Consider the following 27,545-nt stretch of genomic DNA (forward strand, 5'->3'; position numbering starts at 1 on the left):
GTTGATAACAATAATAAACTCAACATTTGACTATGAACTTTTGTCTTTTACTCTTAGTGGAGAACATACTTTTTTTATGTGTGTAATTGATAGATGACCTAAGGTACTATATTATCTTTCATCTGTCTCTGCTGTGAAACAAATATTTTGTTGTGGGAGTTGGCTGTGGCTATGGATCTAAGTCGTCTACTTCATCAAATCTTCTGTTTTCTTTTATTTGTAAAAATGTTTAAAGAGGACTGATTAATGAAATCTCTCAACTTTAACTGTTTTCAGTTGTATAACAAGGCTTTGTCTGTCAGGCTTGGATGCTGCAATATTGTTCTATAATGGCCAACTCATTTCCCTGATGATGATACTTGAGTACAAAGTCTACAAAGATTTTTTCAGCTCCAGTTTTGGAGCTTTCACCCTTGTTGGGTGAAATGATCCATAGCAACTACAATGTACTTATATACTCCATTACAAGCTTCTAGATCCAGATCCAGTGATTCTCTGTTCGACTTGTTTGGAGCTTTCTGTTCCAGGCAGCTAATGATCACTCAATAATCCATATCTCTTTGCATATGTGTTATTTATCATACTGAGTGTCTGTTCTACTCTAAGATGACACTGTGGATTTTATGCGCTTGTGTTCTACATCCAGGGCTTCCAGAATATTACAGGAAAATTAACAGGGTGTAAACAAGTAAACAGTAAAAGGTAGAGCAATCAGCACACAAAGTAACTTGTTAATTGCAGTCTGACAGATAATACAAGATAATACAAGACGTTTCCTTCAAAAAACAACATAGCAGTACAAACTAGGTATAAAGAGCATAAGGAGAATATGTATTGTGATAAAAGGATAAAACCATTTGCCACACACTGAGTAAGGACATGTTCAGCCTAGACAGTTGTTCTGTGAGGAAGCATTCAGAAATCGGCTACTTTATCACAGTTCTGCTTTATCACAGTTCTGCTTTATAAAACTGAAATGTGTCTAAAAGACAATGAAACACATTTTTTTTACTACCAGATTCTGACTAATCTATTACTGGCAAGAATCTAAACTACAACCGGCTGTTGGCAAAAACAGAAAAACAGAAAAATTCAAGCAGTATTCTAACACTTTTTAGATTCAACAAATAACAGGGTTAATAACAGGGCCTTTTTTTTTCAAGAAGTTGTAAAACAGATACAGGTCTGTTCCTACAAATGCCCTGCTGACTAATGTACTGTGACATGTTCTCTGTGCAGAAATGCAATGATAAACCAGAAATACTGGAAACCTCAACGTAAGGGTTGCTTTTCTATTCTGCACTGGAAAAAAGGCCATGGTGGATTTACTTGATTCAATAGTGCACATTGGTTGCACACAAATGTTTTACTTTGGCAGAAACTTAGACAAATAAGTTAAATCAACACAACTTATTCCTATTCAATAAACCTGTACATTTTGTGTTCAGAAAATGTGATTGAAACATGTTTAGATGAAGTAAGTTGAGCTCTTGGAATATTTTAATCCTTCACAATTTTGTCATTTTATTTCAACACTATTCAATAACTTTTACCCCGGTACTACTTGGTCACTTAAATACTACATGTTGTCTTTATATTACATAATGTTCAACAAAGTCTAGAGTCTGGTTACCATAAAAAGTAAATGGATCTGCAACAACTACAATACTCCTATCTTTAGCCTGGTTGCAAGGGCATAACCCTGAAGTGATAGATCACCAGGCAGGGTACAGCCTGGCCAGCTCACCAGTCTATCACAGAGACAAACAACCATTCACGCCAAATTGTGGATTTAAACCCAGGACCTTCTTACTGTGAGGCAACAGCACTAACCACCATGCCACCAATATAGGACCACCAAAAGTGGGAAAGCTATTATTTCAAGGCATGCAGATTTTTCTTTACATTTTCAACCTTGACAGGTTAAACCACAATAAAAAGCAATATCATACACGTGCAAGCAATCATACACGTGGTGTGTGTATAGTTTTCTGCCTCTTATAACTTCAGTGTTTTGCTGTAGTTTGAATTCTCATGTGATCTTGTTAATTTCATGAGTTCAGCAACTAACCACTCTTACTGGATTGTATCAGATCATCTCAACAAGAACAAATTAAGTTGTTAATTTTCATATAGATCCTACATGATTTAATTACGTTCAAGATAGAAACATGACATTTTTGTGTTCAAATTAAAAGGTAGAGTTTTTTAATGTAACAACCACCCAATTTACTTCTTTCGGTTTACCAAAAAAGTAAATTGGGTGGTTGAGGCAGCTGCTCGACTTGACTGAGATGGATGCCTTTGTCAAACCACGGTCCAAAGCGTGCAAGACTGAAATTCCGTGCGATGTTGTGGGATTTAACATTGCTTCACTCGAACATGATATGAACAATTTAATCTACCCTCTACAGGATTTATAAAAAATCTACACTAGATGTAATAAATAAAAAATATGTGGTCCTTACCAGGTTCTAAAATTATTTAAATACAACCTCAGATACAGCACATAAAAATATACAGTCAGAATATATAAAAAAACTGCAGAAGAATCAGAGGATGCATTTGATACATAAAACCTGCAATATCCACCCATGAGCTAAGCATTTCTACCAAAATATTCTGTATTATTAGTATTTTTACCATGAATGTGTAATACTGAAAACAACTTTCCCTATACATACACATCACTGGTGACCATTGGTGCGTTTAAACTGCTTTGTTAAAAAAAAAGATCAAGATAAAAACCTCTGCCATAGTTTGCTAACCTTTTATCTTGATATAATAATCCAAACAGTAGTCACTGTTGCAGTTAAGGAAGTTTCATATCTCTTCCCAAATGTACAGCATAGTGTACATTCTTCCATGAACAGTAACTAACTGCCAGTATTTTCCACCCCTACAGTTATGTGAAAAAGAAAGTAAACCAATGTCAAGGTGTGCCACAGCACCATGGGCCATCACTATGTTTTACATTTGTAGGTGCAGTTGTAGGTGACAACCATCTTGTCCATGGTAGAATGAGAATGTGATCAGTTGTGTTCTTCCCCTTCCCCTTATTTTCTTTCTGACATAGCTAACCATGATAAGACTGCCACTGCAAACCAATATTCTGTAAACCTTCCTGAATTTGGAAGGCTTCATCAGAGGAGGGATGCCGACCTTGTCCTATTGTAGAGTCCCCACAATAGTGTCTCAAGAAGACTCTAGACAAGAGGCTACTGCACAACTGCTGGACAATGTTTTCCCTCAGATTCTTCTGTACTTCTTCCCCTGTTTGTCTCCCTGTATAAACCATTCCATCGATGCATGCATAGAGGATGCATGCATCACAAACCCTGAAGGTCTTTAGGCCATACTAGTCGGACTTGTTTGGCATGAACTTTACAAATTTGAACCTACCCCTAAATGGCACAAAGCTGTTTATATTAAATATTCTTAAATATTCTTCTTAAGCGGTGACACTCTTTATGGTCCATTAGGTATATATTCCTGACAGTTGATAAGAATCAAAGGTTCACATGAAATTCCATATTCATTTTTGACTCACTTATGGAAGTTTGTGGTAGTAAAACAAAAACAAAAATGTTGTAAAATGTACTAAAGGTAATTTAAATATTTAAATGGCATGATATCAAAAACATGTTGTTTTTTTTTTAAGAAATAGCTAGAATATGAAATAATTACAACTTTTCATTACAAAAGTATTGCAAGCAAAAACAACCCCACAGGGTCATTTTGACTCACTTATACATCCAAGGGTTGAGTTAAAATCGCTGCATTATGAGTGATCCTGAGTGGAGTTGCATGATGTCATGGTTTAGTCACGCATATCTCCTGCATCACTTGAAAGTCAAAAGGTATCTTATGTACGAAAATAATGTCACAGCTTAAGCTTTTATAGGAAGTGACTAGTAATCAACAAAGGTGCAATCTGCATTTTGGCGTAGTTGTGTGCCTGTGTGTGTTTGATAGACATAATACCTCATATTGCCAAGTGACATCAGCCCCACCTTTTGATGGTTTGGTCTGGATCATTCAATCATTTTACCGAGGTAGAGAAACATCCTGTTAACACTTATGTAAAAAGCTCATTACAAACGTCAGTCTCAGTACAGACATTACTCTAATTCAATCATCTTCTTGTCCCTTTTTTAACTAATCAACCTGCACTCAGTGTGGTCTCAGTGCCCTCCATTCTGCCTTTCAGATTCTCGTTTATGCAACCCACTTCCTCAGCATATCCACCATATCCAAGTCATTCAGAGCTCCAGTCCTCATCTTCGTCTTCACCACTACCAATGTCTAGACCCTTGGGGATCCTGTCCTAATCCTATCACCACTGGGATTCCATGCTGCCATGATGAGTCATTAGACTCTAAATTGCCAAAATAATTAATTTCTCTATCTTAGTAAATTATGTTCACCACTGCCAAATGATTAAAATCGAAGTAACGCTGAAAAAAATCATGAACCAAGAATGTTTGTGTGTGGTGGAGCTGTGGTCCCTGGGTCAGCTGCAGGGGAGGGGTGGTGCAGTGAGCTCAAGGGGCGGAGGTGGAGGTGATTGGACTAATGAGATATTCCTTTTTATAGTGAGATGGGAGAACAGAAGGGGGGAGTGTGTGAAAAGCTGTCGTTCACGGGTGCCAAACCATAGAAATTATGTGTGTAAAATCAATAAAGCTAAATTGATCACAAGAAGAGTGTGTTCTGTTGATTTTCATTTTGTTTTAAATGGTATTTATTTATTTTTGTTGAACATCAGTACGCCAACATCCAAGAAAGCACATTGTTGCTAATCATAGTAGTATAGTCCCCCCCCACACACACAGTATATTATAGTAACTTCAAACTATGTGGACTGCACATGATTGAAAACTGCAGTAAACAAAACTGTCATATGATTATAAATTGATATTGGTCAAAAGCAGTTTAAAAGCTACACATATTTTACATATTTTTTGCTTGCTTTATTTTAGCCACTATATTGTATACACAAAATGAAAACATTGTTGCAAATGATTATTATTAAACCAACAACCACAATGAAAGGTTTCACCACCGAAAAAGCAAATCATTATATTAGAAACATCTATAATAAATCAAAAAGGAACAGATAGTTATCAGGTCATACAGAAGCAAAATCCAAAAATAACAAAAAGTAATCTGGCAGCGTCAATTGTGCTGCTCATGTAAAGATTCCAGATGTGGATGAAATACACATCAGGGTATCAAAAGCAGCAGCGCTAGCAGGAGTGTGAGGAAAGGAGAGGCCATCATACCAGGAGAGAATCCAAAAAGGCTAAAACACAAAGAAACGAATTAAGGAATTAAATGAGTTATACATTTCAGAAGAAGGTGTACATCGCCATCAGCACTGTTGTGTTTTACAGGGCATAATCTATGTGGGCTGTAAGCTGCAACAAATAATACACTCAGTTGTCTTATAATTTTACACATTGGTACTGAAAACAATTCATTATTATGGCAAATGTGAATTACAGACATTCTGATTGGCTGGTGACTATATTCTTGTGGGTCACTGCATAAATCATTATTACCCATGCAAGAAATACATGGGCAGAGACAAAAGACTTTAATATTAGCATTACTAGTGTCATCATCATCACTGGGCAAGGTCATGTGTAAGTCAAAGCATTATACGGTATGTATATGAAAATAACATGTTGATTTCAAATCCTGCATCAAATATTGAAATGATTACAGCTTCCTTTCTTTTTCTTTTGTCTACTCCATTAAGTGTTCACCACTGCAGATCAGCTTTCACCATCTCACCCTATTCATCCATTGGTACACCAAGCCTCTGCATGTGCTGCTTCACTATAGGTTTTGCTGATGACTATCCTTAAATAAAGCTTTTTGTGTTGAGCACAAAATTATACCGTGTTCAGCAGTAGAATGTCTAAAATTTCAGGTCCAATAGAGTTTACAGCTTGTGACAACAACACAATCTTACAAACGGATGATTGGTGTACCTGTCATCTGTTGTCTCTGGAATTGGAATTGTGGTAGGTGAGATTCTGTAAACAACAAAGTATTTTTAACAGGTAGGTCAAAATTCTTATATGTGTAAGAGTTTTAGTGTTTCTGGCTGCAAGAAACACATTCTATTTATTAAAAAAAAACTGAAATGTTTGAGAAATGTGGAGTACCTGCCCTCTGTTGTGTCTGGAATTGGAATTGTGGTGGGTGAGATCCTAAGAGTGTCAAAACATATTTTTCAGAGGTATCTCTAAAATTTTACATGAATAACAGTTCTGTTTCTGTTTGAAAGAAAAATGTTCGAGAAAATTGGAGTACCTGTCATTTGTTGTTTTTGGAGTTGGAATGGAGGTGGTTGAGATCCTGTAAAAGCATTTTTGAGAGGTCTATTAAAACTTTCATGGGTGCAGAAGTCAGTGCTAGAGTTTCTAGCACTAGCGTGCACTAGCTTTCAGATCTAGTAACAACAGACATACAAACTGCTTACTGCTATTTTCTTATGAATTTATATATTGTTTCATATGATATGTTTTCTCTTCATATGAATCCTAATTTAATAAATTGTGTACCGTGATGAGCAAGGTCCTTTATCCTGGTCTCCAGGAGGATGTGTAATATTCACTGTTCTCACTTGAAGACATGGCAGTGAACTTCCATTAACTAGAGGAGTGAGATCTATTGAAAGAAGAAATTCAAAATATGTATACAGAAACTTGCATCACTTCATGCATTTCTGTTGTAAAAGTTTCAAGTACAATATTTAAATTTAGCAATGAAAATATTTCAACTTGCCTTGTACACTGAAGATAAAAATGGCACTCCCTCCTTTGAGGTAATCTCTGGATTTGATGTCTTCCAAAGATGCAAAATAATATCCACCATACAGGTTATTAGCATAGATGAGCTCATTGTTCTCATCAACAATTTGAGTTCCAACATCACGAGGTTTGCCCCAAAAGGGAACACCTATTTATAGAAAGCATATGTAACATAGTGGTTAATAATTTAGTTAGTAGATTTTTTAAGGATTACTTCATTTTTCTGCAAACGTACCAGTGGTGGTGAGCAGATTTGGGTCAGTGGTGAGACTCATTTGCCTTGACATCTGTAGCTGGATATTGGGGTTCTGATCCACCATTTGGAGAGTAAATTGCCTTTGTGGGCAAGGCCATTGCAGCTGGTCATCATAGACACCAGAGACAAGATGCACATATACTCCAAAATCTGTCTGCCTTAGATATAACGCTACCCGGTAAGCATAGCCCTCACTGGAATACTGCCTTGGGCTATATATCAGGGCCGGAGTATGAGTACTGTTCCAAAATCTCTCAAAATTATTAATCTGCCAGGTTCCATCTGGACACTCGAGCTCTGACAGATTGATGTCATCAATAGAGAAGCTGCCTGTAGAGTTTCCTGCTCCTTTACGCACCTCAAACTCCACCTGGAACTGCTTGGTGGCATTTAGAGGAACATGGTGGAGAGTCCAGCGAGATGTTGGTGGACCTGAAGTTAGAATTTTTAGATTAATAGGTGAATGTGAGGTATGTCTTCATGACAAAATGTGAAATATGAAACATTTATACTTCATCTGGAGAAAATTATCATAAATAATCACGCAAATGATTCATTACCACTGATCTGTCCCTTGAGGTAGCGAGTTCCTGTGGAGTCCCATTCATCTTGAAACTCTCTTATCCAGATGTTAAGTTTGTCTGTCTGGCTCCCATTGTGGTAATAGTAGAACTGCAGACACTGGACATGACACTTCCTCTGGGGACTCATCCTCTTTGTCTCCAGCCAGGCTGAGTCTCCCTCCTGACCTGATTCTGTGCTAGCATACATGAAGTAACCTGCATCCTGACCTACAATGTTGTTCAAAATTATCTTACATCAGATCTTTAAGTCTTAAGTATCAAAAGTATTTATTATTATCTCTGGCAGCTTACTTTTTATGTTAGTAATGCTGAGGTGGAAAACTAGATTTTCCATTTAAAACTGTAATAAAAACTGCAATAAAAAAACAGAATATTTGAAACCTTACCTTGACCACCATTTCCACTGGGCAGATTGGTGTGGTCAGAGCTGGGACCACCATAAACACCAGTTACCATTTCCCAGCCATTGCCACTATTTGAACAGCGGTTCATTTGACACATGGTCCCATTAGTAAAGCCACAGTACATCTTAAAGGCAATGGATGAGTCTGTAGAGATTAATTAAAAGCGCAAGTTTTTTTTTCCAAGGAAGATTGGAGGGAAAAGGCAAAATTGTCAACTCACAAAACTGTCATCTCAAGGGAGTGAATTGTTTTGACGTGAGCAATTTTCTACACACATTCAGCACTTTTAGGCTTAGTTAATTACTGACAATGAGCAACAGAAAGTTGATCTTTGGAGTACCCATGATATTGCTGAAATCGCAGCCTGACATATAGCAATCCCGGTATGTTGATTTTTGTATGAATTAAACAAATGGGGTGAGACTATTTGCTGATTATAAATTGGCCATAGGTGCGAATATGAGCATGGTTGTCTGTTTGTTTAAACCCTTTTCAAATCATAATTGTGACTTGTTGAACTTTTCTTAAAACAAATAGACTTGATCATTGTGCCAGTTCAAAAAGTGATCATAACAGATATTTTGGAATTCAATAATATATCAATTTATGGCCTCATGAATATAAGTAAAAACCCCCAGTAAAGAGCCCTACTAAGTTTAAATGCGCATAGTAACTCTAAAAACAATGTAAAAACTATTTACAAATGTGAGTGTGAGAAAGAAAACGGGTCACGTGGTTACTTTCTATTGGTTAAGGGCACAATATTCTCATGGTGTTCTTAGTAACTTTAACCAATAATCCTGGAGTATTCCTAAAACTGGATGCTGGTCCCCATAATCTTTAAGCACTTACTGCATTTGTATAGTAGATTCAGCTCCTGAACATCTCTAGTACTCATTTCCACTCGTTGACCAATAAGATTCTGGAATTTGGGGTCTTTGGTGATAATTGTAGATCCATTGCCATTGGTGAAATCATCTTTGCCATAGTGCATCACGGACAAATAGTCATATGGGACTCCATGGGTGGTGCTCTCATCACTGCTGACTATTCTAAAATTGTGCTTGTAAACTATAAAAATCATATATAAAAGCCAAACATCAGATACAGAAAACAGATACTGAAAAGATTTTGATAATATGAGAGAAGGTCAAATCATAAAAAGAAATATTTTGTATACTCACTATAGTGATTTCATTGATTTTATGACTCTATCTCAAATTATTAAATAGTTATGATTTTATTTTAACAATTTCAGAGTGGTTATTACATTTATGCAGACTGCTTTATACAGCTTTAAGATAAGTATTTGAATAGAAATATCGAACAAAGACATTAACATTGTTATAATTAGTATAAGTGTTAACCAAACCTTCTAGGATGTTTTCAAAGTTAATCGTCACATAATCATCTCTGTCATATCTGGACTGTTCATGGTAGAAGCCAAGAGCATGAAGGAACTCATGTTCAACAATGGCAATGTAACCACAGCCTCTTCCAATGGAGAGTTCCTGTCCATTAGAAAATATTCGTCCAATGTATGACCAACATCTGAAATTAAAGGCAGAACACTGATGAATATTTGTCCTATATCTAGTTATGTATTCTGTAATTTATTTAGTTTAATCTATAAAATCAGAAAAGAAATAACAAAAACATAACCATTCTTAAAAATTTCACAGTATTCATCTTGTTCTTTTGCTAGAACTATATATTTTGATTTGATATACCTTTATTAGTCCCACAAGGGGAAATTTCATAAGGCTGGCGACCTATTGCACGCAATGGCAGCACCATCTTACCCTCTGACCATACATACATTACACAAAACATCACATGGGGAAGACAGGTCAGAGAGGTATAACAATGGGAAATGCACCACATGAGGAAAGATAAGGAGAAAAAAATAACTCCCCCCAGACTGAGCTCCAACAGGGAGACCAGTTTGAGAACAGAAAAAAAACACCTCTGCACATAGCACATGAAAAAAACTCTTAATACACCAAAGAAACACATGACAAGCAACAGGGGTGGGTAAAGGGTGAGAGACAGCCAATTTAGACAGTACATCCAGGCCTGCAGCCTGTGCGCTGGTCTCCTTGATCCACCGTCAGCATCGGAAGGGAATAAGCGTCGAAGGCGTTTGGAAAGGGAGGGGGGATGAGTGTGTGCATATCAGTGTATATGTATGTGTGTGCGTGTCCAGAGTTCAGCTGAGACAGTGTCCTTCGCCCTGCTAGGCTAAGTAAACAGTCTTCCAGCCAACCCAGGTGGCCTTGCATGAAATGGGAAGGAACAGTCTAAACAGTCGTTATCAGGGTGTTTTTGTTCGGCTCCAGCCTTGCGAACGCAGCTGGCGCTGAGAGGGTATCCACATGAAGTGATGGTGCTTCTTACTTTAGTGGGAACAGCTCATATGAATTTCAAAGCAGTTCTACAGTCCAACACTGGTCTCTCAATCTCCCATTGGAGAGCCGCGAGCTTCGCCATACTTGCGTTTTGTGATGTTGTCATTTCTTGTGCTCAAGGGGCCGATTCTGAGAACTCACGACAGTGTGCCTCCCCGAGATGTCATCCAATTTGCGTTCAGAGATGTTATTCCGAGCTAGCCCTCCGAGATGTAATCCAGTCTGCAGTCAGAGATCTTATTCTGAGTATTCACAGCAGCCGTAGCCTTTCCAAGATTTTATCCGTGCTGCACTCAATGAGCCCATTTTGAGAAACTCACGCCTCTTCCCATCGTTTCAATCCCAGCGGGCAGCCTTGTGGGGGTTTGAACAGCCGGTTCCGCTTTCTTAATTCTTCGATAAGTCAGGGCCAAGCCAGCTCCGATCAGCCAGAACCCTGTTACCATGGTTCCAAATAGGTAGATATCTTCAGCACTCAGGCTCACCCAAGCCCAAACTTCTCGTTCAGAAAGGGGTGTCAATTGCATTTAGGGACCAGTTGATCCAATCCATAATTCCTCTTTTAGGTTTTAGAGAACAGACTGTGAGAGAATGTTCCACGGAAAAGTAATACAAAAAACACGAGACTAGACAAGGACATAAGAGGCTAAGCAGGGAAGCTAAGGGAGAGGACGAGGAGAGGAGAAAAGTGCGACCGCCTTCGTCAAGAGCAAGAGCAGAAGTGTATATATATATATATATATATATATTTAAAAACAAATTAAACTAAACTAAACGAACAAAAAGTCTAATTGAAAAATCAGCAGAAATTTTATTTTTAAAAACAACAACAAAGAGCAGAAAAAACATACCCATTTAACTGTTTGACAGAAATGTAATAGTCCTCAGAGTCCCTTGGTTTGAAGTCAATGCATGATTTCAACCTGAATTGGTCAAATGCTCTCAGAATGACTCCTTTAGAATTAATGTCTACCGTTGTTGTGTTATAGAGATTAAAAGAAAAGAAGAAGATATTTTTAGACAACCAATAAAATTCCATGCATTTTACTCTAAGGCTATAAAGCATGCAGCTATAAATTTTTTTTTTTTTTTTTCCAGTTTTAGCAAAGGCGTGGGTGGTTGCTTTGCAAAACTATTAAAGTAGCTCTGTTCACTCGCACATGCTGCTGTATTTTTTTCAATATGTGGCTTCTATGTGTCAAAAGCGTCAAGCTGGTATTCAGGTATGACATCACAAAGATGTTTTTCCATAGAAATAAAGAAATAAAGATTTCTTTCAGGTGTATTTATAAGAAAATACATATTTACCAAGGTCATTATTTAAGAGGTAGGGGACTGGGGATGTCCACAGGATGTTTTCATTAATGATGGTACTCCTCTGCTTGCCTATAGGCTAAAGTGTAAGAAACATGTATATTGTGAAATAATGCAAAGTTAGTATGCACACAGATGTTTTTAGAATAAATACATTTTTATCTTCATACAAAAAAACTCACCTCCAAAATATCATCATGTAAAAATTCTAAGATAAAATTTAAAAAATTAGAAACAAGTCACTAATATTCAAGTACAGTTGCAGGAAGAACAAAAATCTCCTTATAAAAAGGTTTAGTTATAAGTAGATGTTAAACTTTACCCTTGTTTATTTCAGGAATGTCCTTTTCTTCACCAACATCTACAAAAACAGATGAGGCACTTTTGTATACAGTTTTTTTTAATATTTAAAAAAAAAATTAAATTTCATCAAATGATGTGGAAAATTAAAAAATTAGAGCTTACCCACTATTTCTAGTCCATTCTGTAAAAATATCAATATAAAATTAAAATAAATGTACCATCATTTAACATACTGTATGTAGTACTGTGAATAAATGTTTTGTTTTTTTTTCCATTTTAAGCTTTGATAGAAAACACACACTATACTTTTTGGTCAACATGCAAAATTAAAAAAATATATATATTTTTGAAAAACCAAAATCATTGTTTTTAGCTGATATTTAATATTTAGTGTTATTGTTCAACAAACTTGATTACAAAACAAACCAGACAAATAATAAAAAAAAATCTCTTTAAGTTCTCTTTGCATATTGATATTCATGATTTCTGAAATGTCACTATGCAACTAATCACTTACTGGGTTTAAGGAGAATGCTTCAGAAATTGCCATGATCACAAAAATAAAAACACATTCTTTCATCCTCATGGTGCGTCTTTGGTGAAACCTAAATCAATAGAGATTCTACCAAGAATGAGGAAAAGCAATCACAAAATTAAAAATATATATAAATATTAAAGATTTATATATATCAAACTTTATGTTTTTTCTTATAGAAATATGAAACCTGTCTTTACCTTGTGCCACTCTTGTCTCTTACTCATCTGCATATGAAGTTGTGCCTGTGACAGGAGTGTTAGAACCAGTTTTATACCACTAAAGCTACGTGCTTGACACATCAGGGAGTCATGCATATTCTATCTATTTTGGTCCTGCTTTAGCCCACGTCATCATTTCCTGTTATCTGATGTCTGTGACATTAACAAATCATGAGTATTTGCATTACTTAAAGACATTCCACTTCACACCTAGTTTTTACCAGGAAAACATGAACAACAGTTGATAACAATAATAAACTCAACATTTGACTATGAACTTTTGTCTTTTACTCTTAGTGGAGAACATACTTTTTTTATGTGTGTAATTGATAGATGACCTAAGGTACTATATTATCTTTCATCTGTCTCTGCTGTGAAACAAATATTTTGTTGTGTGAGTTGGCTGTGGCTATGGATCTAAGTCATCTACTTCATCAAATCTTCTGTTTTCTTTTATTTGTAAAAATGTTTAAAAAGAGGACTGATCAATGAAATCTCTCAACTTTGACTGTTTTCAGTTGTATAACAAGGCTTTGTCTGTCAGGCTTGGATGCTGCAATATTGTTCCATAATGGCCAACTTATTTCCCTGATGATGATACTTGAGTACAAAGTCTACAAAGATCTTTTCAGCTCCAGTTTTTGCTGACTTGTTGGGTGAAATGATCCATAGCAACTACAATGTACTTATATCCTCCATTACAAGCTTCCAGATCCAGATCCAGTGATTCTCTGTTCGACTTGTTTGCAGCTTTCTGTTCCAGGCAGCTAATGATCACCCAATAATCCATATCTCTTTGCATATGTGTTATTTATCATGCTGAGTGTCTGTTCTACTCTAAGATGACACTGTGGATTTTATGCACTTGTGTTCTACATCCAGGGCTTCCAGAATATTACATCTCCTGGAAGTCACAATATACCAGTCACAATATTCAAAAATGGTAGTTAATGAAATTAATTATCAATATAATCCATAGTTACTTGTTGTATTTAAAAGTTAAACTTTAAAGTGTTGATTTTAATTGTGACCATGACTTACTGCTATGATAAAGACTATTTAACTTAGACAGTAGGACGTTATTTCAAGGATTTTCCAGGATTGCTTACTATCATAATGTCACCCTCCATTAAATCCAGGCTTGAAGGAAGATGGGTTATTACACTTGTTACGGAAGCTACAACAACAACAACAACAACAACACACTCTTGCTCCCAACTCTCAGTCTGATGCCTGGTCAGGAATCCCTTATCAATTTTCACCAACTCATTTTTCTGATTTGTTCTTCTTCAAGCATGGAAAATTAACAGGGTGTAAACAAGTAAACAGTAAAAGTTAGAGCAATCAGAACACAAAATAACTTGTTAATTATAGTCTGACAAAGATAATACAAGAAGTTTCCTTGTATATTATGATAAAAGGATAAAACCATTTGCCACACACTGAGTAAGGACATGTTCAGCCTGGACAGTTGTTCTGTGAGGAAGCATTCAGAAAGCGGCTACTTTATCACAGTTCTGCTTTATAAAATTGAAATGTGTCTAAAAGACAATCAAACAATATTTTTTTACTGCCAGATTCTGACTAATCTATTACTGGCAAGTAATAGATTAGCAAAAACTGTTGGCAAAAATGGAAAAAAGAAAATTTCAACCAGTATTCTAACACTTTTCAGATTTAACCAAGGCACATTAATAACAGGGGTTTTTTTTTCAAGAAGTTGTAAAACAGATACAGGTCTGTGCCTACAAATGCCCTGCTGACTAATGTACTGTGACACGATCTCCGTGCAGAAATGCAATGATAAACCAGAAATACTGGAAACCTCAACGTAAAGGGTACTTTTCTATTCTGTATGCATCAAGGCTTTTGCTTTGCTACATTATTGAGGACCCAAATGTGGTTCTAAACATTTGGAATCAGGACTCAAACATGTGCTTAGAAGTAAAGTATACATAGCTCTTAAAAAAGTGAACTTATATGTAACTGTGAATTTTCCCAAATACAAATAAAAATCCTTTGATTGTTTTTAATCAGATCGTGGCGATCGTGGCTCAAGAGTTGGGAGTTCGCCTTGTAATCGGAAGGTTGCCGGTTCGAGCCCCAGCTTGGACAGTCTCGGTCGTTGTGTCCTTGGGCAAGACACTTCACCCGTTGCCTCCTGGTGGTGGTCAGAGGGTCCGGTGGCGCCAGTGTCCGGCAGCCTCGCCTCTGTCAGTGTGCCCCAGGGTGGCTGTGGCTACAATGTAGCTTGCCATCACCAGTGTGTGAATGTGTGTGTGAATGGGTGGATGACTGGTTGTGTAAAGCGCTTTGGGGTCCTTAGGGACTAGTAAAGCGCTATACAAATACAGGCCATTACCATTACCATAATGTCAATGTCTAAAGTGTGAAACTTCCAGCTTTACTAACTGTGTGTAAAACTATACATCAAGTGAAAGTACACACGTGTGCAGACTACCAAAAATTAAAACCCATGTCTCCCCTTGGCAGCACACACTACTTTCTTAATGCCACGAAGCAAACACGGGGCTGGAAGGAATGAGCTGCACATAAAAAAAAAAATCCAAAATCTTAAATATAATAATTGTGTATATATATATATATTTGTTTATTTATAGAACCTGCATACAAAGGCAAAACCTTGTTTATATTAACATTTATTAACAGTCATATTTCACTTGTGAACCACTTCATTTGATGTTTTTACATTTCTAAACTTTATCACACAACCCTTTCGACAGTTAACACTAATGCACTCAGAATTCGCAGTAGCAGCTGCCATGACACCGTATAATAACAAAAACCAATGACGGGTGTGACAGCGGTCTGTTCACCTTTCTGACACCTAAAGGAAAGAATTTTATCTTGTTTTGAGACCAAGCTGTTCCACATTCTTTGAAGCAACATCCTTATTTGCACTCTGCTTTAGAGCCACATGATTTAGACTAGCTCACACGCGAGGAAGGTATCACTCAGATTTAGTAAAAAACACAGTAAAAGTAAAACAAAGATCTATGAATATTCATCATGTTAATAGAGTTTAACATAGGTGCGAGTGCCTATGCTTGCCCCCACCCCCCCGAAAACAAACAGAATACAAGGACAGACCACTGGCTGTAAAAATGTGAAAGGAATGAGAGATGTGCATCAGAGATAAATAGAGGCTCATGTCCATATGTGGGTTCCTGGAAAGGGGAATAATGGTAAGTGTTAATGCTGGTAATTTGCACAAACATCTCTGATGTGGTGGATGATTGTCGTTACACAGAAAAACACTGTTGAAACACTCAGATAAAATTATTTCCCTATGTTAGAGCAAAGATAGGCATTGTTCTAGAACAGAAAGAACCCATCTGCAAACATACAAAGAGGCGACCAACTTTATTGGTTAACACAGAATAGATGTAATAGGTAAAGCCTTATTCTGGCTTTTGGTATAATTTTGAATAATAAAAAATAGAGGTAATGTTGATATGGCGAACTACCATCATTGCAAGCATTGAAATAAGTTTTTTTTTTTCATTTGCTGCCATTTTATTTTGCCCGCACACACTCAGTACCAATAATCTCTGCCTATTTTCTGTGCATTCAAAATGATGTTCAAAAGAAATTATTATTATCCATTGACAAAATGTTTTACTTTGCAAATTTTAAATTTGCATCCTAAATATTGAGGATGTGATTTGACTGCAGACCACTGGCTGTAAAAATGTGAAAGGAATGAGAGATGTGCATCAGAGAATTCAAGCAGTATTCTAACACTTTTTAGATTCAACAAATAACAGGGTTAATAACAGGGTTTTTTTTTCTTCAAGAAGTTGTAAAACAGATACAGGTCTGTGCCTAAAAATGCCCTGCTGACTAATGTACTGTGACACGTTCTCTATGCAGAAATGCAATGATAAACCAGAAATACTGGAAACCACAACGTAAGGGTTACTTTTCTATTCTGCACTGGAAAAAAGGCCATGGTGGATTCACTTGATTCAATAGTGCACATTGCACACAAATGTTTTACTTTGGCAGAAACTTAGACAAATAAGTTAAATCAGCACAACTTATTCCTATTCAATAAACCTGTACATTTTGTGTTCAGAAAATGCGATTGAAACATGTTTAGATGAAGTAAGTTGAGCTCTTGGAATATTTTAATCCTTCACAATTTTGTCATTTTATTTCAACACTATTCAATAACTTTTACCCCGGTACTACATGGTCACTTAAATACTACATGTTGTCTTCATATTACATAATGTTCAACAAAGTCTAGAGTCTGGTTACCATAAAAACTGAATGGATCTACAATACTCCTATCTTTAGCCTGGTTGCAAGGGCATAACCCTGAAGTGATAGGTCACTAGGCAGGGTACAGCCTGGCCAGCTCCCCAGTCTATCACAGAGACAAACAACCATTCATGTCAAATTGTGGATTTGAACCCAGGACCTTCTTACTGTGAGGCAACAACACTAACCACCATGCCACCAATATAGGATCACCAAAAGTAGGAAAGCTATTATTTCAAGGGGTGATGCAGAACTTTCTTTACATTTTCAACCTTGACAGGTTAAACCACAATAAAAAGCAATATCATACACGTGGTGTGTGTGTAGTTGTCTGCCTCTTATAACTTCAGTGTTTTGCTGTAGTTTGAAATCTCATGTGATCTTGTTAATTTCATGAGTTCAGCAACTAACCACTCTTACTAGATTGTATCAGATCATCTCAACAAGAACAATTTAAGTTGTTAATTTTCATATAGATCCTACATGATTTAATTACGTTCAAGATAGAAACATGACATTTTTGTGTTCAAATTAAAAGGTAGAGTTTTTTAATGTAACAACCACCCAATTTACTTCTTTCAGTTTACCAAAAAAGTAAATTGGGTGTTTGAGGCGGCTGCTCGACTTGACTGAGATGGATGCCTTCGTCAAACCACGGTCCAAAGCGTACGAGACTGAAATCCCATGCGATGTTGTGGGATTGAACATTGCTATATTATTGACTTACTTCACTCAAACATGATATGGACAATTTAATCTACCCTCTCTGCATCTTAAGTAGTTTCTACAATATAGAGTTACACTTAACTTTAATGCATGAGGCACTTACATAAATCCAATAGCTGGCCAATCCCTTTTTTTCAGTGTGTATGCCTCAAGCCTTTTGCTTTGTTATATTATTGAGGACCCAAATGTGGTTCTAAACATTTGGAATCAGGACTCAAACATGTGCTTAGAAGTAAAGTATACATAGATCATAAAAAATGAACTTATGTGACTGTGAATTTTCCCAAATACAAATAAAAATCCTTTGATTGTTTTTAATCTGTGTGTATAACTATACATCAAGTGAAAGTACACACGTGTGCAGACTACCAAAAAAAAAAATAAAAATGAAAGCCCATGCCTCCCCTTGGCAGCACACACTACTTTCTTAATGCCACGAAGCAAACACGGGACTGTAAGGACTGAACTGCACATAAAAATAAAATCCAAAATCTTAAATACAATAATAATTGTATGTGTGTGTGTGTGTATATATATATATATATATATATATATATATAAAAAAAAATATATATATATATATATATATATATATATATATATATATATATATATATATATATATATATATATATATATATACGTCGCCCGGATCAACAAGGTCCGCGTCAGGTGTTGAGGAACCAGGGCACCCTGACGAGAAGTGGGCTACTGGAACAAGAAGGCATCGGTGGGCAAGAGACGAAAACAGGGCGTTGTTGGAATGCTACTACGCAAGTAACCCCGGCGGAAGGGGCTACATGAATAGGATGAGGGACCTATGGATTCTTCGATTCCCAACATCCACAATGACGGCGAAACAACTAGTAGCTCAGTGTTCCAACATTCGAAAGAAGGGACTGCTTTCACAGCTAGAGATTGACGAGGTACAACATAAATGCTACGGCAAGGAGGAGTCAGGACACCAGGTTAAGGGGGGAGATATCATCACCCCCACCCGAGATTGGGTACAAAGCCCCAAGTGCGGTAGGAGAAGGATCGTTGAGTGTGAGAGGAACTGACCTGAAATATAGGATCATGGCCAAGCTTGAAACCTGGATCCCCCGAAGCCGGTTACCAAGATTACGTGAAGTACCCTCAGAAGGTCTGCTAGAGGATGTTAATGCAGCACTACGGACAATACCTACAACCACGATTACCGACACTAACAAGCTGATCTACAATACGGCAGCAGTGATCAGTGAGATGCTTGGCTACAAGTTGAACAGCCACACGGGGCAGTACCCTCCATGGAGAAGGAGGCTAGAGGGCAAGATCAAAGTAGCACGGAGGGAGGTTAGCCAACTAATGGAGTTGCAGAAAGGTGCGACAAAGAAGGTGCATAAGAAATACAGCAAGCTGTCCAAACCTGAGGCCTTGGAAACTGCCAAGCAAAGACTCACAGCCTTGGCCAGCCGCTTGAGGAGGTACACCAGAGAGATAGAAGGCAGGAGAATAAACCAGCTGTTCTCCACAGAACCAGCAAAGGTGTACTCTCAGTGGCAAGGGAACAATAATAAGAGAACAGCACCACCAAGGCTGGAGACGGAGCAATACTGGAAGAGCATATGGGAGAAGGAGCAACCCATAACGGCAATGCTCAGTGGCTAGTGGATCTGAGGGCAGACCATAGCGACCTCCCTGAACAGGGTCCAGTAACCATCACAGTGGCAGATATCCAAGAAAGGATCTCCAGTATGAAGAGTTGGACAGCACCAGGGCCCGACATGGTTCACGCCTACTGGCTAAAGAAGCTGACTGCACTCCACGAGCGTCTGGCAGAACAAATGAACCAGCTGCTAGTTAACGAGGGACACCCGGAATGGCTAACCGAAGGTCGGACGGTCCTGATCCCCAAGGACCCCAAGAAGGGACCAGTCCCCTCCAACTACCGACCAATAACCTGCCTCAGTACTACATGGAAGCTCCTGTCAGGCATCATATTGGCTAAGATGAACAGGCACATGGGTCAATACATGAGCGGGACACAGAAAGGAATTGGCAAGAATACCAGAGGTGCAAAACACCAGCTACTGGTAGACAGAACAGTCAGCCAAGTCTGCAAGACCAGACTGACCAACCTCTGCACTGCCTGGATTGATTACAAGAAGGCCTATGACTCAATGCCCCACAGCTGGATACTGGAATGCCTAGAATTGTACAAGATCAATGGGACCCTAAGAGCCTTCATCAGGAACTCAATGGGAATGTGGCGTACAACACTAGAGGCCAACTCCAAGCCCATAGCACAAGTCACCATCAAGTGCGGGATCTACCAAGGAGATGCTCTGTCCCCACTGCTGTTCTGCATAGGCCTGAACCCCCTCAGTGAGATCATTAACAAGACTGGCTACGGATACCGACTACGGAATGGAGCAGTTGTCAGCCACCTCCTGTACATGGATGACATCAAGCTGTATGCCAAGAGTGAACGAGACATCGATTCACTGATCCACACTACCAGGCTATACAGTAATGACATTGGAATGTCGTTCGGGCTGGAGAAGTGTAGTCGGATGGTAACAAAGAGAGGGAAGGTAGTCAGAACTGAAGGGATTGAACTACCAGAAGGCAACATTGCAGACATAGAGGACAGTTACAAGTACCTGGGGATCCCGCAGGCGACTGGGAACCATGAAGAGGCCGCTAGGAAAGCTGCAACCACCAAGTACCTGCAGAGGGTCAGGCAAGTCCTGAGGAGTCAGTTGAACGGTAAGAACAAGATCCGGGCCATCAACACGTACGCCCTGCCCGTGATCAGGTACCCTGCTGGGGTAATAGGCTGGCCAAAGGAGGAGATAGAAGCCACTGACATAAAGACAAGAAAGCTCCTTACCATGCATGGAGGGTTTCACCCCAAGTCCAGCACCCTGAGGCTGTACGCTAAGCGGAAGGAAGGGGGCCGGGGACTGGTGAGTGTCAGCACCACAATCCAGGATGAGACAACGAACATCCAAGAATACATCACGAAGATGGCCCCAACTGACAGCGTGCTCAGTGAATACCTCAGGCAGCAGAAACCCAAGAAAGAGGAGGGAGACGAGGAACCATCATGGAAGGACAGGCCCCTGCACGGTATGTACCACCGGCAGATAGAGGAGGTGGCTGATATCCAGAAATCCTACCAGTGGCTGGACAAAGCTGGACTGAAAGATAGCACAGAGGCACTAATCATGGCAGCACAAGAACAAGCTCTGAGTACAAGATCCATAGAGGCTGGGGTCTATCACACCAGGCAAGACCCCAGGTGCAGGCTGTGTAAAGATGCCCCAGAGACAATCCAGCACATAACAGCAGGGTGCAAGATGCTAGCAGGCAAGGCGTACATGGAACGCCATAACCAAGTGGCCGGCATAGTGTACAGGAACATCTGTGCCGAGTATAACCTGGAAGTCCCGAGGTCAAAATGGGAAATGCCCACAAGGGTGGTGGAGAATGACCGAGCTAAGATCCTGTGGGACTTCCAGATACAGACGGACAAAATGGTGGTGGCTAACCAACCGGACATAGTGGTGGTAGACAAACAGAAGAAGACGGCCGTAGTGATCGATGTAGCGGTTCCGAATGACAGCAATATCAGGAAGAAGGAACACGAGAAGCTGGAGAAATACCAAGGGCTCAGAGAAGAGCTCGAGAGGATGTGGAGGGTGAAGGTAACGGTGGTCCCCGTGGTAATCGGAACACTAGGTGTGGTGACTCCCAAGCTAGGCGAGTGGCTCCAGCAGATCCCGGGAATAACATCGGAGATCTCTGTCCAGAAGAGCGCAGTCCTGGGAACAGCTAAGATACTGCGCAGGACCCTCAAGCTCCCAGGCCTCTGGTAGAGGACCCGAGCTTGAAGGATAAACCGCCCACAGGGGCGTGCTGGGTGTTTTTTTATATGGATTTTATTTTTATGTGCAGTTCATTCCTTCCAGCCCAGTGTTTGCTTCGTATATATATATATATACATATATATATATATATATATATATATATATATATATATATATATATATATATATATATATATATATATATATATATATATATATATATATATATATATATATATATATATGTATTATTTATAGAACCTGCATACAAAGGCAAAACCTTGTTTATATTAACATTTATTTTCAGTCATATTTCACTTGTGAACCACTTCATTTGATGTTTTTACATTTCTAAACTTTGTCACACAACCCTTTCGACAGTTAACACTAATGCACTCAGAATTCGCAGTAGCAGCTGCCATGACACCGTATAATAACAAAAACCAATGACGGGTGTGACAGCGGTCTGTTCACCTTTCTGACACCTAAAGGGAAGAATTTTATCTTGTTTTGAGACCAAGCTGTTCCACATTCTTTGAAGCAACATCCTCATTTGCACTTGTTTTGTTTGTTTTTTTTGTCTTTTGTTTTTCTTCCCCTTTAGTTAAGGCATTGTATGTCTGTCTGCTTTAGAGCCACATGATTTAGACTAGCTCACACGTGAGGAAGGTATCACTCAGATTTAGTAAAAAACACAGTAAAAGTAAAACAAAGATCTATGAATATTCATCATGTTAATAGAGTTTAACATAGGTGCGAGTGCCTATGCTTGCCCCCCCCCCCCCGAAAACAAACAGAATACAAGGACAGACCACTGGCTGTAAAAATGTGAAAGGAATGAGAGATGTGCATCAGAGATAAATAAAGGCTCATGTCCATATGTGGGTTCCTGGAAAGGGGAGTAATGGTAAGTGTTAATGCTGGTAATTTGCACAAACATCTCTGATGTGGTGGATGATTGTCATTACACAGAAAAACACTGTTGAAACACTCAGATAAAATTATTTCCCTTTGTTAGAGCAAAGATAGGCATTGTTCTAGAACAGAAAGAACCCATCTGCAAACATACAAAGAGGCGACCAACTTTATTGGTTAACACAGAATAGATCTAATAGGCAAGGCCTTATTCTGGCTTTTGGTATAATTTTGAATAATAAAAAATAGAGGTAATGTTGATATGGTGAACTACCATCATTGCAAGCATTGAAATAAGTTTTTTTTTAAATTTGCTGCCATTTTATTTTGCCCGCACACACTCAGTACCAATAATCTCTGCCTATTTTCTGTGCATTCAAAATTATGTTCAAAAGAAATTATTATTATCCATTGACAAAATGTTTTACTTTGCAAATTTTAAATTTGCATCCTAAATATTGAGGATGTAGTTTGATTAAGTTTGAATAATATGAGAGGCAGGCATGTGGAAAAAGCTCAAATGTGTACCTATTGAAACAAACTGTGAAAATGTATGAGTTCAATTTCAAAGAGTGCATTTTCATTGTATAGTTATATTTTAATTTAATTTAATTAACATTACAGCTTTATTCTTTGTAAATTTGATAAGTTTAACTTGTTGTACTTGTAATCATCTAACTTTGTACAGCAACATTTGTGTGCATCTTAACCTGACCTAACTGCAGTCCAGAAATTTGAACCACTAAAAACATTATTTTATTTACATTTTACAATAACAACAAATTTGTATAACATTTAGTAAATAATGGTTTATTTGCTCAATAAAATTATTAAAAGGATAAAATAAGCTTTTATTAATAATTATTAATGGTCCAATAAAATAATGCTTCATATCAACATCATGTGCACTTATGGTGATGTAGTTTAACCTAGTTTTGTACTGAGAATTCTCAGTAGGAGCTATCATGACATGCAACAATGACAAAAGGCATGGCAAGACAATGACGTGCTATTTTCCATTCTGAAGAATAAGGAAAATGGGGTTTTTTTGCAGTCAAACTACCAGCATTTACGCATTCTTTTGCTGACCAGCTGACCATAAAGGCCTGATTCACACAGTCTCCTCTGATCAGTTGATATAGAGATGTGTCTGCTACTAGAACTCTGTGTGGCATTTATCTGGGCACTGCTAACTTGTGATATCTGACACTGGTGACTCTGATGAATTTATCCTCAGCAGCAGAGGTGATTCCTGGTGTTCCTTTCCTCGGGTGGTCCTCATTGTGAGCCAGTTTCGTCGTAGTGCTGAATGATTCTTAGGACTGCACATGGGGACACATTCAAAGTTTTAGCAATTTTCTGGACTGACTGACCTTCAGTTCTTAAAGTAATGATGGACTGTTGTTTCTCGTTACTTAGCTGATTGGTTCTTACCATAATATGTATTCTAAGAGTTGTTAAATAGGGCTGTCAGCTGTGTACCAACCTGACTTCAGCAAAACACAATTGATGGTCCCAAATCCATTAAGAAGACAAGAAATTCCACAAATGAACCCTGACAAGGCAGAGCTGTAAAGTTGAAACCATATCAGGTGACTACATCATGAAGCTCATTGAGAGAAAGCCAAGGGTTTGCAGCAATGCCAAAAAAAGCAAAGGTTATCTACTTTGAGGAATATAAAATATAAAACATATTCATATTTATTTATCAATTTTTTCTTTGCTACAATTCATATAATTTATGTCATCAGTATGTATCTACAGTGTAGAAAGCAGTGAAAATAAAGAAAAAACATTGAATGAGAAGGTGTGTCCAAACTTTACCACTCGATGGCAGTGTAACCTTGTTTTAGGACAGAAAACCTTCATGTTTACAGTGTCACATGGGGCATTGTAGTTGCTAGGAAAAGCTTTTAATGTTGTTGTTTTTTTCTTTTATGATTGACAAATTGATATGACCTAAAAAGTAATATGTAACAATGTAACAAAAGTATTAGACTTGAAGGTTTGTTAAGGAAAATGACCAAGTATGCGGTATGTATTTGAGTATTATATCTGTACATATCGAAGAATTTAAGCCTGTAGGAGTAGGAGTTATATAAAAAAAAAGGCAAATCAAGTAATTTCAACAAATAGAATGACAGTCATGTAGGAAAGTTGTACTATTGATATTCATACATATTCTGATTTTAATAGCAGAAAACAAATTATGAACAAACCATGAACAAATAAGATTTATTACCATATCATAACAGCTTTATTTATAAAGCAATTTAAAATAAAACCAGGGTTCACAAACTGCTGTACATACACAAATAGCATAACCACAATGAAATAAAAATAAGATAAGATAAAATAAAATAAATAAATAAATGAATAAAATCAAATAAAACATGTTAAAATAAATTGAGCCAACCCCTAAAAGAGAGCCAAAGGCTTCAGCATATAAATATGTTTTAAGAAGAGTTTTAAACTCAGAAAGAGTTTTCACAAATTACCTGTGGGGAGTCAACACCAACAGTCTGTAGAGCTTAGAGGACCGTGTCAATAGTTTTAAATAAGGCGTGAGGCTTACAGGAATTTGCCTGAATAATAGCAGCAAAATGTTTTCTCTTAACAGTTTTCTGATATGAATTCCAGTAAAACTGTAATATTTGGTATGAAAGCTGAAGTTTATCCTTCTTCCATTTACGTTCAGCTCTCCTACACTTTCTTCTGACAGCACGGGTGGCTTCATTCAGACCTGAACCCTTCAGCTTAAAGGGGGCCACCGACTGAGTAAAACCATGAGCTGAGCTCTTCTGGATCATTAAATATAGAATCAGGAAAGCTGCTGTTCTGATTAAAAACAACAGAGAACTGACCAGCAGTGGATGGGTTAAAAATACCACCGCTCTGAGCAACAGCAGGAGGATTAACTTTAGTACAAGAAAGGGAAACCTCAAGACAGGCTTATGGTCCAGCCATACAGCATCACAGACCTCTAAGTTAAAGACCGGTAAACCGCGAGTTAAAACAAGATCCCATATTTTTGTGTAGGCACAGACACAGGTTTGGCGAGTGTACGCTAAAAGAGAGTAAACTCAAGCACATAAAAAATAGCCTAAATAGCACAAACAAACACAGCAGGAACAGAGCTAGATGGCAAGCCCAACACACTGGTGCCATCTTGGGCACAGGACCAAGATACTTGATAGCCATCACGTGGGAACGGCAAAGCTAGACTGTGTACAAAGGGAGGAAATTCAAGATAGAAAATGGGCCATACAATAAGACAACATCCTCTTGGGGCAAAGAAAACTAAAAGTCAGTGCTTTGAAATGTTCTGGTCAAAACCATGACCTGAAGGGTTCTGGACAAGCTGCCCATGTCAGGAAAACACCAGCATGGCAGAATTGAATGTGTTCCTCTAGGCTGGTGACTAGGACTGATCAATGTAAATGTTTAGTTGCACAAAGTGGTAAATCAAATATTTAAATAATTGATCATTGCCTAAATTATTAAAAAAAAAATCCATATTTAGTTAGTTTTCCTTAATATACTCTGAAAACTTGCAGAAAATTAAAAAAAAAACCCACAAAAACATATGAGGTTGTTTTATGATGTATTTATAGGGGACTCTGAAAACTTCCAGAGCTGTAACCAAACGTTTCCAGCAGAGGTACATTTGGAGGTTTAAACACTGGCATGGAAAATGTGAAAATGATGATATGTTGCATACAACAGTTTTCTCATGGCAATTTCAAATGATTCTAAATTCCAGGTACTAGGTGAAATTGTTATGTTAGATTTTTCTTTCTTGTCAAGAACGTCTCTTCATAACAACACTGCTCTAAAGCATGGCCATATTCATATGATTGAGAAACAAACGCCATGACCTGAGATCATTTCTAATGATCCAATGACGTGCGATACTTATCTTATCACTGCTTGTCAATCAGAGAAGAAAAGGTCTAGTAACAACCTGTTATCTACATCAAAACAAAATCAGATCGCTGTTTGCTTTCGTGGTGTACAAGGCAAGATGTGTCTTGTTCGGGGGAAAAAAAGAAAAAAAGAACCTAGTGGACTGTGTTGTAGAGTTTAATGGGAGCAGATACCAGCAAAGGCTCCTTAACAATACCTTTTGGCCATTTTGACTGATAAGAGAATCTGAATAGTTCTTTTTGCTCCCCACACAAGTGCTAATGAGGTATAAAGACAGGCTGAAACACAAATATTTGTGATCAGATTTGCATTTCAAAAGTCTCACGGAGCTTTTATAGCAATTTGAGGAGCGTGTCTCTCATTGAATGCAATCCTTATCACTAACTGCATTTAGGGAAGAATGGATGCTAAGGATTTAGATTTATTTATGTAGGACAGACCTTTAGACATACAAGTAAATTGCCCATTGAATCAGTCAAAAACAAAGCAGAGCAGTAGTAAATAATCAGGAAACAGATGTTTCGTGTGTGTTGTGTGTGCATGTGAATGCGTTGTTATTGTTATTGGACTCTGACCCTCCACGTTGGATGCTGGCACTGTCAGTAGGGGCAAGATAAGAGGGATAAGACCAGGCGTTATACAGTTACAACAACAGGATGATGCACAGTTTCAGGGTTTTGTGGGGGGTGGGGGGTTCAATAAATGCAAAATATGTCAAATTTCATGACAATCTAAAATCCTAAATTCTTTGAATCGAAGGGATTAACTTCTTAGTCACTTGGATTACATTGGTCAGCTTTTTTTTTAGTTTTGCTGTTGATATATGTAATGTGTAGTTTTAATGGCAAGCATTGAGAAGAACAAAAGTGCCTCTGGGAAAACTAGAAGCCGAAACTCTTGCAGAAGCCAGGACATGTTAAGACATTGGAGTCAAAATACTTTTTGCCTCCTGGGGGAAAAAAAAGAAAGAAAAAAAAAGCAAACACA

The 27,545-nt window shown here is 37.9% G+C and overlaps 1 protein-coding gene across 2 annotated transcripts; it reads right to left on the reverse strand.

Annotated features, from left to right (window-relative positions):
• Positions 1–5,156: 5,156 nt before the first annotated feature.
• Positions 5,157–12,679, reverse strand: LOC102777626 (meprin A subunit beta-like). 2 transcript variants are annotated; one of them, XM_087848294.1, is made up of 16 exons: positions 12,611–12,679; positions 12,256–12,274; positions 12,113–12,151; positions 11,973–11,998; positions 11,785–11,869; positions 11,328–11,445; positions 9,441–9,619; positions 8,921–9,139; positions 8,051–8,212; positions 7,641–7,871; positions 7,060–7,512; positions 6,799–6,972; positions 6,576–6,681; positions 6,177–6,221; positions 6,000–6,044; positions 5,157–5,305 (listed from the first exon to the last, which is right to left on the reverse strand). In XM_087848294.1, exons 1-16 carry the CDS (start codon positions 12,677–12,679, stop codon positions 5,227–5,229), a joined length of 2,049 nt encoding a protein of 682 aa, XP_087704420.1. In that variant the 3' UTR covers positions 5,157–5,226. The 2 variants fall into 2 exon arrangements, with proteins under 2 accessions (XP_087704420.1, XP_087704421.1); XM_087848295.1 differs by lacking the exons at positions 6,000–6,044; positions 6,177–6,221 and adding an exon at positions 6,325–6,369 and having other exon boundaries at positions 8,060–8,212.
• Positions 12,680–27,545: the final 14,866 nt, after the last annotated feature.

The sequence above is a fragment of the Neolamprologus brichardi genome, chromosome 11 (assembly GCF_056152115.1).
Source record: "Neolamprologus brichardi isolate AB-2024 chromosome 11, ASM5615211v1, whole genome shotgun sequence".
Lineage (NCBI taxonomy): Eukaryota > Metazoa > Chordata > Actinopteri > Cichliformes > Cichlidae > Neolamprologus > Neolamprologus brichardi.

Excerpts from the sequence above, each read along its gene's own strand:
- LOC102777626 (XM_087848294.1), bottom strand. The coding sequence starts at position 12,679 with ATGAGGATGAAAGAATGTGTTTTTATTTTTGTGATCATGGCAATTTCT. Across the intron at positions 11,870-11,972 it reads TACATGATGATATTTTGGAG|CCTATAGGCAAGCAGAGGAG; the intron begins GTGAGTTTTTTT and ends CTTACACTTTAG. Across the intron at positions 5,306-5,999 it reads CCAGAGACAACAGATGACAG|CCTTTTTGGATTCTCTCCTG; the intron begins GTACACCAATCA and ends TTTGTGTTTTAG.